At 33.7% G+C, this 19,072-nt stretch overlaps 1 protein-coding gene and 1 long non-coding RNA gene across 15 annotated transcripts in view; one reads left to right on the top strand and one right to left on the bottom strand.

Moving 5' to 3' along the window:
• TNRC6C (trinucleotide repeat containing adaptor 6C) overlaps positions 1–19,072 on the bottom strand; it is a 270,642-nt gene that overhangs the window by 61,100 nt on the left and 190,470 nt on the right. For all 14 annotated transcript variants that reach the window (XM_072645138.1, XM_072645145.1, XM_072645135.1 and 11 more), the window contains 4 exons: positions 14,375–14,587; positions 13,833–13,999; positions 12,460–12,540; positions 7,853–7,910 (listed from right to left, as the gene is read on the bottom strand). In XM_072645138.1, the coding sequence (XP_072501239.1) occupies positions 7,853–7,910; positions 12,460–12,540; positions 13,833–13,999; positions 14,375–14,587 (519 nt within the window). The remainder of the gene's footprint in view (positions 1–7,852; positions 7,911–12,459; positions 12,541–13,832; positions 14,000–14,374; positions 14,588–19,072) is intronic.
• Positions 4,615–18,223, top strand: LOC140527874 (uncharacterized). Its single transcript, XR_011974958.1, has 4 exons — positions 4,615–6,426; positions 8,966–9,072; positions 11,354–11,575; positions 18,054–18,223. It is a non-coding gene; the product is annotated as an uncharacterized lncRNA (long non-coding RNA).

Here is a 19,072-nt window from a genome sequence, read left to right as displayed (position 1 = left end):
ATAACCTCAACCTTCAGCTTTCTTCCAATTCTCCTGCTTTGTGTGGGTTGTGTGTACTTCTCTGAAGAAGACTGTGAATCTTGGAGGCTCTATTTTGGTTGTTGGACAAGTGCAAGGACTTCTAATAAAACCCTACTTTGTTACCTCACCTAATCCTGATAACCATGGAGAGACCTACCAGACTGGTCCATTTGCCCTATACTCTCCAGATTCTTGGACACTGTTAATTCTTGTGCTGATGCAGCCCAAGGACCCATAGTCTTTGCCATCCATCTTACAAATATAGCTTGGTTTTGATCCCAAGAAGTAGTGGCAGAAGTCAAATTTGCAATATTTAAATCATACTTTTATGTAAAACATAATTCCAGACCAATGGAAATATGCAATGAAAATGTTTTAAAATAATTTTTTTTATCTCTTAATGTAAAATAGCAGCAAAGAATAAGATGTATTTCTCATTCAAGCTTCTTACAAAGTAATAGACTAGCCATATAGAAAGTAAAATATTAAAAAAAAACAACTGGATCTAGTACCTAAAGATAAGCTTTCACTGACAATATGATGAAAATGTCACCATTATCATTTAAAACATTTTAGCAGTTTAGATTGAACTGTTTTCTTTAAATCTTTATACACTGGTAAGTGCAGAGAGTTTTATACACATCTCAGCTAATTTGCATGCTCATATGAATGAACACAATGAAACAAGTACAGATGGATGACCTGAGGTATTATATAAAATCTGTAATGCTTTAAAAAGGATATTGTCCTTGCAATCTTTTTTAATAGCTGGGCTAAAATAACTTGAAAACCAGTCTTCCAAAGCAACTTTAGTCACACATGCTTTCTTATGTGACCATCAAAGAAATAGAAATGATAGCACAAGAATGGAGTCTGAAAAACAAGCACTGGTTTTAATATAAAATCTTTTGCATTTGTTATTGTGGTTCAGTTGTTTCAGTCATGTCTGACTCTTTTTCTGGGGTTTTCTTGGAAAACATACTAGACTGGCTTGCCATTTCCTTCTCCATCTCATTTTTACAGATGAGGAGACTGAGGCACACAAGGTTAAGTGACTTGCCCAGGATCACACAGCAAGTTTCTGAGGACAGATTTGAACTCAGGAAGATCAACCTTTCTCATTCTGGGCCTGGCATTCTATTCACTGCACTACCTAACCGCCCTTTATGCATTACCTCCCAATTAGTGGTTGGTGATACTTTTAGACACTTTAAGTCCAGGTCGAGTTTTTTCATTCTTGGAAATTTAACTTCTGGAAGGCATCCTTTTCATCCACATTAAAAATTTATTGACCAGAATATCCACCTTATTTGACTGTTTTCTTCAAAACACCAGTACATTTAGCTGCCAAGGTCTTCTCTGGTAATTTTAATACTTTGCAACTGAATTAGATTTTTAAAGTTATTGAACCAAGTAATGCTTGCAATAAGTTTCTTTACTATTCACTTAATTTTCATTTTCTTTCACTGCCTTAAATAAACTTGAAGCTTTTGTCTGAATAGCTGTTCTGATAAGAGGAATGATTTTACTGATTATAATCTACTATCTATACAACTATAAGATGCTCCATTTCTATTACTCTTAACACTTCTATTCCTTGTGATTGCTTGTAAATTACAAAAAAAAAGATGATGTAACTTTGCCTTTTTCTTTTATTTTTGCCTGAATGTTTTATAATATCCCATACAGTCTATCCACATATTCTGACATATCATCTAATTTTAGTTACTTAAGACCACATTCATGCCATTCAATCACATAAAATTTTTCTTCAAATGTAATAACAAGCCTCTTTTTTTTTCTGTGTGTGTCAGCAGTATTTCAATCTGAAATATTCTTCCTTTTGTCCATTTGTTAAGGACACTTTAAAAAGAATTAAAACACTACTGGTAAAATGGTACACAGCAGCACATCATATCCACAGGAGATGACAACAAATGTGGTGTTTTAAAACCCTTATTACCAAGCTCCATGAATCACATTAATTGAATTTTAGCTTGCATTAAATGTGACCCTACTATTATTTTATAATTTGCACTAAATCAGACTTTGCATTGTTTGAGATTGCATTAAATGTGGCCTTAGGCCTTCTGGCTATCCCACAGTTGAATTCTCTTTCAGTTGTTGTCACTCCAATTAAAATGTGAACTCCTTGAGTGCAGGGACTGTCTCCTCTTTTCTATTTATAGTCCCAGGGCTTAGCACCATACTTGACAAATAGTAAGCACTTAATGTTTTTCATCCATTCACTGACTGAAAAACCAAGATGCAGAACAAGGAGTCAGAGGGATTACATTTATACATTGCTTAGAATGGTTTGAATTTTGTTAATCAAATGAGATGTTTATTTGCTCTTTTTGTTTATGCAAAGAGATTCTACAAAGAACTCAGTAAGAGCCTCCAAATTAAATAAACATTTTAATACTGAATGACTTCAATGCAAAAATATCAAGGAAGATGAAAACCTTTGGAAAGCATGGTTCAGGAGTTAAAACAAAAGAAGTTAAAGGCTTGCAGACTACACAGAAGCCTCATGACTACATATCATGAATAATTTTTTAAAAGTGGGAGTAGGGAACCAGAAGTAGTACTAAATAGCATCACAAAAAATTAAAATGATTATACTTTAACTACAACAAGACTGGTTAAAAATATTAAAGTCGTGTGAATTAGCTGTGTGTTCTGTGTTTAGTCAGATCAATGACTTGTTGGACAACTCTATAATGACAAAGAGGAGGCAGAGATCTTCAGTTTTTATTACACTTCTATTTCCTCTGCCAAAGAGATTGACCTTTGAATTGTAAATGACACAACTAAAATGGCTAACCAAGTTGATATTCATGATAAGTAAGAGAGCACCTTGGGTGAATTCAAATAAATTGGCCCAAATAAGCTACATCTTCAGGAACTGAAACAACAAAAACAAAAACAACCAAACTGACATATGTGATTGCTAAGCCACTGCCAATAATATTTTCAAGATTATGGATGGAAAATGGGAATGTTATTACTTGGAAAAGGTAAATGTCTGCCAAAAAAAAAAGGAAGAACAAAATTAGCAGATTATTAGCCACTAAGCTTAGGTTCTTGGGAGAAATTTTAGAGCACATCATTAAAGAGCTAATTAATGAACATCTAGAATGGGAAGCTGTGATTATAAAAAGCTGGCATGGCTTTCTCAAGAACAGGTCATGTCAGACTCATTTTACCTTAATTTTTACAATGTTATTGAAAAGTCTGTCTAGATTTTAACAAAGCTTTCTATAAAGTGTCTCATATTATTCATGTGAAGAAGATGGAGAGTTGTGGACAAAAAAATACAATCAGATGGACTCAGTAATCATTAATAAGTTAATTTAAGAGTGGCAGGAGATCTCTAGTGAAGTGCCCTAAACGCTTTTTTCACATGATAAATTAGTGATTATTTCAGAGGGAAAGCACTAATATTAATGGGTACTCAGAGTCTTCTTAAATAAGATGGGATTTTAGTTCAGACTTGAGGAAGGCCAAGAAAGGAAGAGAACTCCTGGGTATGGAGGTCCCAGAGTTGGAAGATGGAGTGTTATGTGCAAGGAATAGCAAGTAGACCAGTGAAAATGGATTACAGAATATGTCTAGGGGAGTATGGTATAAGAAGACTGGAACAGTGGGGATCTGTGTAAGGGTGGTGGCACTGTCAGAGAGGAAAGTGGGCAGTTATAAGAGATGTTACAAACATAGAACTGCCAAGATTTGACAGAGTTAAGGATGATACCTAAATTTTGAATCTGGGTGACTAGAAGTATGGTGGTACCCTTGGCAGTATTAGAGAATTTTGGAAGAGCTGAGGGTCTGGGTGAAAAGATAATGAGTTCAATTTTAGACACAGTGAGCCTAAGATGAGTTTAAGATATTTATGGTAATTGGTGGTATAGTAGTAGATAGAGTAATGGAACGGGAGTCAGGAAGCCCTGACTTCATCACCATTATCATCAAGGGGATATCTAGTTTGAGATGTCCAAGAGGCAGTTTGGATAAGACTAGAGGCAGAGAGGTTAGGTGTGGATAAGGAGATCTGAGAATCATCTACATAGAGACGATAACTGAACCCATGGGACAGAATGACATCATCAAGTGAAACAGTATGGAGTGAGAGGAGACCCCTTGGACAGAACCTTGGGGGATATCCACAGTTAATAGGCATGCCCTCAATAAAGATCCAGCATGAAAGACTAAGAAGGAGAACATAGGTAGGCAGGTAAGAGAACCAGGAGAGAGCAGTATAATGGAAACTTAAAGAGAAATGAATATCAAAGAGAAGAGGGATTCTTTCAATTTCAATTTTACCCTCAGGATCTAAGATATCAAGGCAGTTTTTCTTCATAATTTCTTGAAATACAGTATCTAGGCTTTTTTTAAACATGGCTTTCAGGCAGTCCAATAATTCTTAAATTATCACTGTTCAATCTGTTTTCCAAATCACTTGTTTTTCTGATGAGGTACTTCACGTTCACTTTGACAGTGTCAAAGTCTGTAGAGAGGTCAAGAAGGATGAAGACAGAGAAATAAAGATAGGATTTAGCAATTAAGAGATCACTGCAGAGGGGCGGAAAATAACACCTCAAGTCAAATTTTGGAGTGGCTTAGACAACAAAAGATCAGGCTGAAACTTTTTTCCAGCCTAATACAACACAGGAGGTTGGTGATATGGGCAGGGGTATGGGATAGGTGTTAGTGCTTGCCCAGAGTGCATGTGACAACACTAGCAGTGGGCCTTGGAGGAAGCCATCGCAGGAGCCACAGCAACAGCTTTGGGAACTCTCATTCCAGAGATGGTAAAGGGGTTAGACAATGGGTCAGAAAGAGATCATAGGGGATACTTTTCTGGTATTGGGTGTAGTTCACACTGATTGACCACTCTTGTCTATACATGGTTCTGAGTCACAGTTCTAAGGTGGAGAGGAGAGGAGCATTTGTGGTCAGTCACAAGATAGAATGAACCCTGGTCATAGTTTCAAAGCAGAGAGGAGCTCTAGTGCTTGTGGCTGTAGGAAAGCAGGGGACCTAGTCATAGTTCCAGGGTCAAGAGGAGTACTAGTGATTATGGTTACAGGGGAGCAGGAGCCCTTCTTAGGTAAAGACCAGGGCACAGACCAGGAGAGCAGTGACCACACCTCTCTCTGGATACCACCTTGAAAACACTGAAAACTTGCAGACCCCCAGAAGTAAGTTTGAAAACAGCAGCAGGAAAAAGCCTAAAGCTTGGGACAGTGTATCCCTTTCTCTGGTTGAGCAGAGCCCAACTTTAACATACAGTTCAAAGGCAAGAAATAGGCTTGGAAAATCAGCAAACAACAAAAAAAGAACTTGACCATAAAAAGCTACTAATTACGGTGGCAGGAAAGACTGAGACCTAACTTCATAAGAAGATAATAATGTGAAAATAGGCATAAGAAAGGCCTCAAAAATGCTAACTGAACTCATGCTGAACAAGAACTTCTGGAAGAGTTAAACACAGAGATGAGTGGTAGAGGAAAAACTGGGAAAAGAAATTAGAGTAATGCAAGAAAATTATTAAAAGAGAATTGACAGCTTGGCAAGAGACACAAAAAATACTGAAGAAAATAACACCCTAAAAAATATAATTGATCTAATGGTAAAAAGGACACAAAAACTCACTGAAGGGAAGAAATTCTTAAAGAAACGAATGGCCCAAATGGAAAAGGAGGTACCAAAGTTCACTGAAGAGAACAATTTTTTAAATATTAAGTGCAAATGGAAGTTAATGACTATATGAAACATCAAGAAACAATAAAACGCGGTTAAAAGTGAAAAAACAGAAGACATGTGAAGTCACCATCGGAAAAACAAGTGATCTGGAAAACAGATTGAAGAGTGATAATTTAAGAATTATTGGGCTGCCAGAAAGCTATGATTTAAAAAAAGCCTAGATATCATATTACAATAAATTATTGAGGAAAAACTATCATAAGGAAAACTAAGAATCCTGAGGGTAAAATCAAAACTGAAAAATTCCACCGATCACCTCCTGAAAGAGGTGAAATGAAAACGAAAACTCCCAGCAATATTTTAGCCAGATTCCAGAGCTCACAGATGAAGGAGAAAATATTGCAAGCAGCCAGAAAGAAACAATTCAAATATTGTGATGTCATAGTCAAGATCACACAAGATTTAGTAGCTTACACATTAAAAAATACTAGAAGCTTTGGAACATGGTATTCAGGAAGGCAAAGGAGCAAAGATTATAGACAAGAATAAACTACCCAGCAAAACTGAGTATGATCTTTTAGGGGCAAAAATGGATATTTAATGAAATAGAAGACTTCCTCCTATTTCTGATGAAAAGACCAGAGCTGAATAGAAAATCTGACATCCAAACACAAATCTCAAGAGAGGCATAAAAAGGTAAACATGAAAGAGTAATCCTAAGAGATTCAATAAAGTTAAACTGTTTACATTTCTATATAGGAGGATGACACATGTAACTCTTAAGAACTTTATTATTCTTAGAGCAGTTAGAAGGAGTCTCATAGACAGAGGACAGTGTAAATTAATTATGTTGGGATGATCTCCAAAAACAAAATATGAAGGAGTAAGAGGGATGCACTGGGAGAAGGGGGATAGGAGAGGAAGAATGGGGAAAATTTTCTCATATAAAAGAGATATGGAAGGAAGGGCTTTTATACTGGAGGGGAAACTGGGGGGTAGTGGTGGGCAATGCTTGAATCTCACTCTCCTTGGAATTGATTGAAAGAGGGAAGACTATATACACACACTTAGCTGGGTATAGTAATCCCCAATTGGGAAACAGGAGGGGAAGGAGATAAGAGATATTGGGGGTGGGGGAGGGAGGGAGAAGTGACAAAAAGGAGGGCAGATAAAGAGGCAGTGGTCAGATGCAAAACAGACTTCTGAGGAGGGGCATGATAAAAAGAAAGAGAAAGATAAACAGAAGGAAATAGGACAGAGGGAAATATACAATCACCATAACTGTGAATGTGAAGAGGATGAGTTCATCCATAAAACAGAAGCAGATAGCAGAATGGATTAGAATCCAGAATCCAACAATATGTTGTTTTTTATAAGAGACACACTTGAAATAGAAAATGACACACACAGATTTAAAATAAAGGGCTAGTACAGAATCTATTATGCTTCAGCTGAAGTAAAAAAGTTCAGAGTAGCAATCATGATCTAAGACAAGGCAAAAGCAAAAACAGACTTAATGAAAAGAAATAACCATGGAAATCACATTTTGTTAAAAGGGACCATAAACAATGAACTAATTTCAAAATTTTTTACAGCAACTTTCTCTGATGAAGGCCTCATTTCTCAAATATGTAGGGAACTGAGTTAAATTTATAAAAATAAAAGTCATTTCCCAACTGACAAATGGTCAAAGGATAACATTTCATTGAATTATGAATGGTGGCAAGAAAACATTATTCTGAGAGGGGCTTCATAGGCTTTATCAGACTGCCAAATAAGTCCAATGATACAAATAAGGTTATGAATTACTATTATGTCTGCACATACAATTTTTAAAAAATCAACATATTCTGTGACTGGGAATAGAAAAATTCTTAATCCTTTAAATGTATCCTATAATTTGTATCTTTATTGGTGTACTTCTTGGGATCTAAACAGTTCATTTCTTCGTGAATGAACATCATACTCTGTTCTTTCTGAAGTATCTAGGGTTTGCTCTTCTACTCAACAAATACTCAAATATTACTTGATGACATTGAGAATAAATTGAGAAAACTGAAACTTCATTTGCAAGTCCCTCTTTTTTAAAGCATTGTTTTGGGGACAGTATCTTATTACTTACTCATGGCCTGATCAAGATTCATATTGTTACTTTTCAAAGCTTCTTCAGCTGGCTCTCTCTGTAGGGGCAAAAAAAAATATTCTGTAAAAATGAATTTGTTTTCAGTTTTCAACAATCACTTCCATTAAGTTTCAAATTTTCTACCCCTCCCTTCCTGAAAGCATGCAATCTTATATGTGTTCTACACATACATTCTCATTAAACACATTTTCACATTAGTCACGTTGCACAGAAGAATTAAAATGAAAGGGAGAAACCATGAGAAAAACCAAACCAAAACAAAACATAACACAAAAGAAAACAGTCTGCTTCATTCTGCATTCCAATTCTATAGTTCTTTCTCTGAATGTGGATGGCATTTTGCCTCAAGAATCTTTTGGGAATGTTTTAGGTCCTTGTATTGCTGTGAACGGTTAAGTCTATCAGAAACTGTCCTCGGACACTGTGGCTGTTACTGTGTATAATGTTCTCCTGGTTCTGCTTATTTCATTCAGCATCAGTTCATATAAATCTTTCCAGATTTTTCTGAAATCTGCCTATTCATCATTTCTTATAGCACAATAGCATTCCATTATATTCATGTACCACAACTTGCTCAGCCATTTCCCAATTGGTGGACATTCCCTTAATTTCTAGTTCTTAGTCACCACAAAAAGAGCTGTTATAAATATTTATGTACATGTGGGATATTTTCTCATTTTTATGATCTCTTTGGGATACAGCCCTAGAAATAATATTACTGGGTCAAAGGGTATGCACATAAAATTTTTTATTTTAATAAGTGTCTATTTAAAAAATTAAAGAACTTGGGAAGACTTAAACATACATCAAAGAAATTATTTTTAAACTAAATTTCTTGTAATAAAATTAATTGGATGTTTTTATTTGATTTATTCAATTTAACATTCATGTTTTCTATAGATTTTGATTACAGCCAATACAGCTTTAATATAATTACACTTAATAGTCTATGGAAAAGCACAAGGAAAAATGGGTTACAGTAGTTCACCAAAGATAAAATTTTAAAAAATTAAATTAGTAAGACAAATGTACAGATCACTCAGATGCTCAATGTATGGTAGCCAACAACTTCTTAATCTGTTTTCTTCCCAGATTTAGATGGATCTTTTCAAGTAATGGAAAAATTGGAGTAGAAGAGCCTTTTTCACTTCCCACATCTTACCATCCCTATTACTTGTCAGTTAAGATTGAAGTTAAAAGTAGGTACTCTTTCATCATAATAGCAATTAAAAAAAAAGCTAGTCAAGATTATTTCCTATGGAGAGAGAAAGAGAAATTAAGTATAGGTGCAAAGAAAAAGCAAGTGATGATTGATGGTTTTTAGATTTTTTTTTTTAAGCAGGAGAATGATCTGGTTAAAAAAAAAGAAGCTGTAGAGAAAATAATTTACCTCTGTATGATTTTTTTAAAAATTCTGAATCTGACTACCAAATAAGATAAGCATTTCCATAGGCAAAGTAGAACAGAAAAGGTGATTGTACATGAAGGCGTGAATATGCATTGTGTACAGGTTGCTTTTCTTTTAAAATATATAATTAAAATTCAAGGGTTATTTTCAAAGCTCTGCTTGAGCTTCCTGTTGAACTTCGTTCAGTTTTCTTCCATTTATTTTAAAAGATGACCATCTTTTCTTGCCCTTTTTCATTCCTGTGACCCTGTTTCCAACCTACTTCCCAACTCTATAAAATATTTTGAAAGAAAAATAAAACTCTTGCATTAGATACACATGGTCAAGTAAAACAAATTCCCCAAATGGCCATGTTTGAAAATGTGTATGTTGTTCTGGTCCCCTCACCTCTCTGTCAAGAGGTAGGTAGCATTTTTCGTCATCAGCACTCTGTAACTGTGGTTGATCATAGTACTGATCAGAGCTCTTGAGTCTTTCAAAGTTGTTTTTAAAAAAGCTTTTCAAAATTGTTTTTCTTTAAAATATTATCACATAAATCACTCTCTGGGTTCTGCTCTCTTTACTGAGCATCTGTTCATTTAAGCCTTTCCAAATTTCTCAGAAACCTTCTATTTTGTCACGGCCTAACAATATACCATCACATTCATATCCCATAATTTGTTTAGTCATTTCCCACTTAATGGGCACTCACACAGTTTCTAATTCTTCACCACTATGAAAAGAACTACTATAAGTATTTTTGTACATATAGGTCCTTCCCCTCTTTCTTCGAACTCTTTGGGATATAGGTATAATAAGTGGTATTGCTAAGGTCAAAGGATATGTACAGTTTAGTGGCTCCACATTTCTTTCCAAAATGGCTGGACTAATTTGTATCTTCACCAATATTGTAGTAATGTGCCTGTTTTCCCACAGACCTTCCCAAAAACCTGTCATTTTTGCAAAATGGACAGGCATTTCTCTCACTATTACTGATTGGGACATTTTTTCACACGGTTGTATGGCTTGTATTTCTTCCTTTGAGAAATAACTTTTCATAACCACTGACTATCTACTAGGGGAATGAATTCATTGTTATATATATGGACAAGTTTCTTATTACATCTTGCTATAGAGGCTTTTCTCCCAGTTAGCCATTTCTCTTCTAATTTTAATTGCATTGTGAACATTTTAAAAATTTTATGTAGTTCAAGTTGTCCAATTTATCTTTTCAGATCCTTTCTATCTCTTGTTGATCATAACCTCTTCTCCGATACACAGTTTTTAGTGTTGTATTCATTCATACAGTTGTATTCATTCATACAATTCCTTTGTACGTCATGGGAGGTAGACTCCCAGATATTTTATACTTTTGTAATTATTTTCAAAGGAATTTCTATCTTTTACTGTTTGGTTTTGCTTGAAATATACAGAAAGGCTGATATTTATGTGAATCTGTTTTATATTATGTTACTTTGCAAAAGTTAGTTTTAATTTTTAGTTGGCTCTCTAAGATTCTTCAAGTAGACCATCATATCATCTGCAAAAAAGTGATGATTTTCTTTGCTCTTTGTCTATGCTTATTCTCTCAAATTATTACTTTCTGTCTCATTGCTCCAGCTAACCCTTCTTGTATTACCTTAAATAATAGTGGCAACAATGGATATCTTTGATTTATCCTTGATTTTATTTAAAAGGCTTCTACTTTATTCCTATTATATATAAAGATATTTACCACATTAAGAAAAGATCCATTTATTCTGATGCTTCTTAGTATTTTTTCAAAAAAATGGGTATTTTATTTTGTCAAAAGTGTTTTCTGCATACAATATTTGATTTTGATTGTTCTTATTACTAATATAGTCTATTATGATTATAGTTTGCATAATAAAGAACTGAACATTTATACCTACTATAAGTACAAATTGGTCATGATATATAAATTTTATCATATATTATTTACATTATACATTTATTTATATATCATTTCTTTATTAATTACTTACAAATATTATATAATATTTAAAATTCTTGTGTCAATATTCATCAAGGATATTCATCTGCAATCTTTTTCTCTGATTTTTATCTACTAGTTTAGGTACCCAAAGTATATTTACTATAAGAAATGACAAGTATGATGAATACAGAGAAGAATGTAAACATTTACATAACTGATAGAAAGTGAATTGAGCAATGTCAGTTAATTTAAAGGAGAAAGTACAACCACAAACAAATTAAACTGAACGTTTATAAGTTCAAAGATGAATATGAGAAAATGCCTCCCCCTGCTCCTTTGTAGAAGTTGAAGCCTACAGGTATGGAATATTGCATATAAAATCATATTTTTCTCATTTTTTAATCAGGTCTGCTGAGTATTTTTTCTTTTTAAAAAATTCGCATATAGGGGAAAGAGATTAAAAACAAAAGACATCAATAAAGTCTAATGGAATTATTTGTGTTTTGGATGGCTGATAGAATTCACTTGTCTATCCATGTAGTCTTAAGGTTTTTCTTGGGGATTTCATTGACAATTTCTTTAATTTCTCTTTCTGAGCATTTTAATATTTTGGAAGAACTTTGCACGGTAAAATTATACTCTGGAAATTTGAAGCATTTTATAGGCTTTCTCAATTCTTCAAATTCTTTATATAATTTTCTTTAGTTTATAAGTAATGAACTGATAAAGATTAATTGACTTTTCAAGTGTCAAAAGAGTATATGAGGAGAAAAGTGAGTTAAAGAGTGTATTTTTAGTACATGTGGTGCATTTATTACTTTGTGAATATCCATTTTATTATATAAATATACCTTTAGTCATCTGAATGAGAGACCATATAGAGACAGTAAGAGACTATTAGTTGTATAGCTTTTGTACTTCCAACCAGGTTTTTTTTTATAAATCTTTGCAGTATGAAACATATGAACAAAAATGAAGTCATACAGTCCTTATCCTCTTAACTATTTTTAAAAGTTGTTTTTCCTCATAGAATAGAAGAGATTACAAGGGTATGATAACTTTCCTTATCAAATCTATAAAATAATGAATTTCTCAGTTAATGTGTTTCAACATCATCCTTAAAATAACTCCTTACCTGATCAGTAAGCACAAGTGAAAAAAATGTGTATTTAATCATTTAACAAAACCTTATTTATATATTAGGGGCCAGATATGGTAGCAACAAAATAAAATGCTAATTACCGGAAAGCCCATGTCTGTGAGTTGTTTAATCAGACGGTTCATGATCCAGGCCTCATCTTGCTTGCTAGATGTCTTCATGCCCTAGACAAATGAAATGTGACCAAAAATCTATTAATCATTTCTTTGTGGTATTTACAAAAAAATATGGCATGGTCCTAATCTATTGCGGTTTAGAATTAGAAAATCCCTTTGGATCACTACTTAATAATGTTTATGTTTTGGGAAATTCTAAATATATGGTCACTGCTAATATTATGGATTGTTTAGTATTCATAGGTAGGGATGTGTGCATAAAAATAATTCATTAACTGGAAAAGCAAAGCAATTACTTCTTCCTCAGAGAATTAATGCAGCCAATTATAAATGTACATTTTCAAAATTAAATGCTCTTGCTCAAACTATACTGAGTACTAAAGGAGGCTAACTAAAAATAACATGGTAGCTTTCAGGACTTTAAAAATATACAGACTGACACAAAATAAGGTCTTTCAAACAAAAAGATAAGAAGGAGTGTGAGAAACAAAAACCATTTTATTTAGTTTTTTTTTCTATTTCTATAAAATCTTTACAAGGAGGAAAGGAAAGAAAGGTCAATTATAGAAAGAGAAAAAGGGATAATACAGAAAGGATAAATGCACAGGACAAAAGACCCAAAGAGATTTTAAGTGATCTGCAAAAATTCTAATTTTTAAAACTTCCTCATTTAAATTCTAAAATGACACAAAACCCCCTTATAATACTTGATAATAATCCTAGAAAATATTCCTCACAAAGGTTTTCAAAACTATGTAATAAAACTGCATGAGGATATTATTAATCTATTTTCTTTCATCAAATAATCTTCTTATTAGTTTAGTTTAATCATTACTATATTATATAATCGTATGATCATAGTTTTAGAGACCTTAAAAGTCACCTTATCCAAGACTTAAATTTTACATATGAGGAAAATGAGGCATAGAGGGGTCAAGTGATTTGTGTTTTCTGACTTCAAATCTAGCACAATTTCTCCTTTCCCATGCTCTCTTTCAAAAATAAGTTAAAGTCTGGGCTCATAAGAAGTGAATTTCAAAGTCAGAGTATGTCATGACTGATGATTCAAATTTTTAATTCAATATTTTAACTGTAAAATCTGGTGTTGTGTCTGGCATGTGTGTGGGGTCCATCAATATTAATGACTTCTACTTATCAATTTAAGTGCAAAAAAAGTTATTTTGCGCATGGGTATAATAGCTTCCAACACTGCTGAACCAACTGGCTTGATTTTAGTTTTCTCATAATAATTATGGAATTCAAAAGGGTAAGATTGCTTATTACTACTTAATGTATCTTAACTAGTCCTGATTCCTCTTTTTTCTAAAAGAAAATTCTACCTTTTGAAGTCCTTTCTTTGGGGCATTCCCCCAAGAACTGCAGGAGGAGTTGCTTTCTTGTGAAGCAGCATTATTCCACATATCTCCTTCTTCATCGTCCCACTGATTATTAGTGAGGTTCATTTCATCCCCACCACTGCCCCAGCCTTCTTGCATAGATTTTGAAGCTGGAAGGAAAAAAAATGACATCTACTTAATGAATCTGTAATATATAGAGCAAACACTGTTTCACTGCAATGTAATCTTGGGAGTGTTACATTACAACTGACACTGAGCTTCTGACTTCTAAGTCTTCGGTCACTCCAATTAGTAAAGTATGTAAAACTCAAAGTAGCAGAATGGAGCCAAGGAACCAAGAAGACATTGCAATGCTCACACATAACTTGTAGATCTTTCCGTGGATGAACAGATCAGTCAAAATTAATCTCCCTAAATTATATATGAAACACATGCCTTAATTAAAATAAGATAATAATTAAGCTTCCTAGTCATTAAATATCTCCTCATTTGCAAAACTTGACAACAAAATAGATCTTGCTCACCTTGTTTGCACAGGGCTGGGGCAGCAGCTGGGGCACTTGTTCTTCCAAATGTCCCTGATGGCTCAGAATTATCTCCCCATCCTGCACCACTGCTGGGTGGCTTTCCCCAAGCTGCCGTGCCATTATCAACCGTAGCAGCAGGAGATGATGATTCTCCCCAAGAAGTTTCAGTCTTTGAATGAACATTAGGCATGTCTCCCCAGCCTGTTGAAACTGAAAAAGATAAAGAAAAATTAAAATAAAAATAGTGTTTTTCTAGTATTTGTTCTAATTTTTAAAAAAGTTTGATTCTTAATTTAGTTCCCCCCCCTTACTGTATATTACATTTAAAAACTCATTAAGCAATATCTACAAGAGTTACCTCCACCCACCAACTAGGTAACCTCTTGAAATGTTCCCAATATTTGAAATATCATCTTTTGTATGAATCGTTTAGAATTAAATGCTTCAAGATAAACGATGTGTTATGTAAATTCTTACTCATAATAAAGGAGTTTGTATCAGTTATTACTAGAAATAACTGGATTATTTATAATTACACAGAAACAATAATACAGCTTAGATAAAAGTTTTATAACACTCAAGCAAATTAAATCAGGAGAATTACTAGAAGAAATAAAAATTGTGGGCAATTAACTTGGAGATACTAAAGATAAAATTTCAGCAAAGGTAAGGTATTATTACAAGTGATTAACTCATTCACTCAGATTTTGTAATCTCTACATTAAAATTTTTTTTGAAATGCAAACACATTAAATTATTAGGTACAAAACAAATACTAAGATTGTAGGAACCACAATTCTTTGAATGACTACTCTAGAAATGGAAAAAAGGAGAAAATATTTCTACATAGCATGACTTCAAACTGGCAGAATGCCCACTTACTCAAAAATCAAGACAGTAGTCCTTCCATTTTAAATTGTAATCTAACTTTCAGTGTCAACTACCACACAATAATACTGCATCAAGACGTGGTTTAAAAGAAAAGCCAAGGTGCAATGTATAATTTCCCTGAAGGGCAAAAATATATATTATAGATTTAACAGAAATAATACTTTAGAATAAATAAGAAAAGTTTTCACATTAGGATGACAATGTAATTACAGAAATTAATAATCTTAATTGTTTTGTTCTATTTGTCACTGAAGATAATTATAAATCAGGTTGATAGTTATCATGGGAATTATGTAAATGACAGACACGGTATAATAGCAAATTTGAACTTTGCACGAGAGACTTGGAAGAATTAAAATGATAAAATGACACTTCAAATTCTTTTCAATCAAGTTCTAAGCAAAAATGTAATGTTTTTATGTTTTATTCTAGATGTCACATGCCTTTCTTGATTCATTAAAAATGATAGAAGCATATAGCATATGTTCCATAAATGCTTGCTTTCATTTAACGATAATATTAGGCATGACATATCATTAGAAGCAAACATTAGAGCTTTTTATTTTCATGGGGAAAATGGAGAATGTACATGGGGTACCTAGGAAAGTATACATTAATTCAAAAACATAATGGCCAAGGAATATATTTGAACAAGTAGAAATAGAATTCTATTTAGCTAAAGTCATAAGATGGGGAATCTTAATATGAATTTACCATTTTAACATTAGGGGATTGCAAAAAATTATGACACTAGATGGTATTCATTGCTTAGATAACTAGTCTCAATCTGGGATTATTTTCCTTTAGGGTTGAGGATACGACTTCTGATAAGAATCAGTTCTTTCTGGTTTCTTTCTCAAAAATGTACATTTAGAAAGCAGCCAAATTTAAGTAGGTGAATATATAATGAAGATGGACAAAAAAAGCATTGCACTGATAAATATTTATTGAGCAAAATTCTATATGCTTAGCATTATCAGGTTGATGCAAGACAAACAAGGTGGAATTTCTCAGTCACATCCCATTCAAACATTCATTTGGGCTAGATTATCATCTGCTCTGCTGCCCCATTTCTCTTCCACTAGGTTCAGCACTTGTGCAACGGACACTTGCACAAAGAATTGTAACTCTTAGGGAAATTAACCTACTCAGCTTTCTAATACACATATAACAGCTAGTACTTTCGTAACATTTTAAATAAAGTACCTTATAAATATTAACTCATTCTTATAAGTCTAGAACAATACTATTTTAAAAATATTTTACAGATGGGCAAATTGAGGCAGAAGTTAAATTGCTGATCCAGGGTTACAAAGCTAGTGTCTGAAGGAGGATCTGAACTCAGATCTTCCTGATTCCAGGTCCATAGTTCTATCCATGGTGCCACCTAGCTGCTTCACTTATTCACAGTAAGCACTTTATATTTCATTCATTTGCACTCTTTCCAACAATGTGAATTTATCATGACCCTGAGTTGAGCAGTGGAATTTGAAGTTAGAATCAGAAATGGTAGTTGCAACATCATTACATCTTTATAGTTGGGTTAGGATTGCAAAACACTCTCTTATATAGATGGCTACAGAAGCCTAATGCTAAAAACATTAATATATTAAAGAACAAATTAAATGGAATAACAAAACAAGCTACTTTTTCTGGGCTCTCTGGCTCATAGCTAACTGACACTTTGTCCCAAATTTAGCTATTGCATATTACATGCCATGTGACCAATTCATCTTCCTTTCCTGTCATACAGTACTTTAATAACATTCTTTATTCTTTTTCTCCATGTTTCTAGTTGGTTTTATGTTGCAAACTGTTCACATGCACCATATATCTTTCCATTGCCCTCTGTACAATACTCATCTTTAGTTTTTTTGGAGTCAGTAGAGTTCCAGGTCTTGCTGTCATATAGTAATACTGGTAATGTCTGGATTGGAAAGATAAAAGATAGGCCTTTGCTTTCTTGGGAAGGCTGCGTTCAGTAAAAGAGCTTTGCAATTTCCCAAAAGCAATCCAGCCTGCTTTCCTCCTCTTCAACTCTGGGTCCAGCACGCTGTCAATCTTTATCATCTGTCCCAGATATGCATACTACAAAGCTGTCCATTCAACTGTAGGGTAAAATCTGGACAACAGAAATTTTCATCTGGTCTTTCCTCTGGATAATGAAAGTAAGGAATAACAAGTAAACAGGCAAAGGTTCCCTCCACTGAGATCTTTTCAATGTTAGAAGAAAGTAGGGAAGACTTTTGGCATGTTGGATGGACCCCTTATGTGAACCTTTGGGACAATATAAATGAGAATCACACGGGATGGGTAGGCATGAATAAACTGAGATTTACATTATTAGAAGGAACTCCTGAATGGTAGAGACCACAGATGCATGAATATTATTACAGCAGAGGTTCTTAACCTGGGTCCATGAAGTTAAAAAAATATGCATTTTGATAACTAAAAATAGTTTCCTTAATGATACAATTTATTTTATTTAATTCAGTTAAAATATTACTGTGAAAAGGGGTCTATAGGCTTCACAAGACTATTAAAAAGGCCTAAAAATCACAAAAAGTTTAAGAACCCTTGTACTATAACAGTAGTTTTAAAATTTTTAGATCTTGAGACTTTTAAAAAATACTCTTAAAAATTATTGAGGAGCTCAAAGAACTTTTATGTATTAAATTATATCCAGCGGTGCACTGGTTCAACAATTGGTCCTCTGCCCCAAATGCATGAAGAATATGCCTTGAAGTTTAATCTGTATTAATAAACATTTTCTCCATTACTTTAGGTCTAGCAAAGCAACAAATCACTGAAGACAGCAATCAAGCCTTACTGAAAATATAACAAGTAGTTCCCACAAGCTACTTTGAGCTGGTTCTGGCACACCCTTCATTATATCCATCAATACTTATCATACCAGAAAATTAAAAATGGTAAATTAAAAAAAATTAAATAACAGATTATATGTGAACATATATTTTTTTTACAAAAAATAACAACACATTACATGTGAACATATGTATTATTGTTTTACAAAAATAACTTAAAATTATTAAAAATTAGTGAGAAAAATGGTACTGTTTTACATTTTTATAAATCTCTTGCTCCTTGGAAGGAAAACTATGGCAAATCTGGACAGTATATTAAAATGGAGAGACATGACCTTGCTGTCAAAGGTCCATATAGTCAAAGCTACGGTTTTTCCAGTAGCAACATATGGCTGTGAGAGTTGGATTATAAAGCCAAGTACTGCAGAATCAATATTTTTGAATTATGGTGTTGAAGAAGATTTTTGAGAGTCCCTTGGACAACAAAGAGATCAAATCAGTCAGTACTTAAAGAAATTAATTCAGGTAATTCATTGGAAGGTCAAATAAAAGCTAAATAATGAGAAGAAAGGATTCATTGGAAAAGGCCCTGATGTTGGGAAAGATTGAAGGCAAAAGGAAAAGAGGACAGCAAAGGATGAGATGGATGGCATGGAAACAACAAACACAAACTTGAACAAACTTTGTGAGAAAGTGGAGGCTAGAGGGGCCTGGCACATTGCGGATCATGGTGCCACAAAGAATCTGACATGACTGAACAACTACTGCTACTTTAATATATTGCAGCTGGCGCTAGACGACTAGATTCTCATACCTGCTTCTTTTGCTAAGTGTTGTTTTGGTTGAAGAACATGAAGAAAGTCTGGCCTCCTACGGACATGTAGTTGGAAAAGGGAAGGGTATTTTAATAGGCTTTTTAGATAATTTGGATATCCTACCAAAACTTAACAAGTGATGGTTTCTTAAAGGTTAGTTGCAA

The sequence above is a fragment of the Notamacropus eugenii genome, chromosome 2, assembly GCF_028372415.1.
Source record: "Notamacropus eugenii isolate mMacEug1 chromosome 2, mMacEug1.pri_v2, whole genome shotgun sequence".
Classification (NCBI taxonomy): Eukaryota; Metazoa; Chordata; class Mammalia; order Diprotodontia; family Macropodidae; genus Notamacropus; species Notamacropus eugenii.
This window is presented reverse-complemented; position numbering and strand designations above follow the sequence as displayed.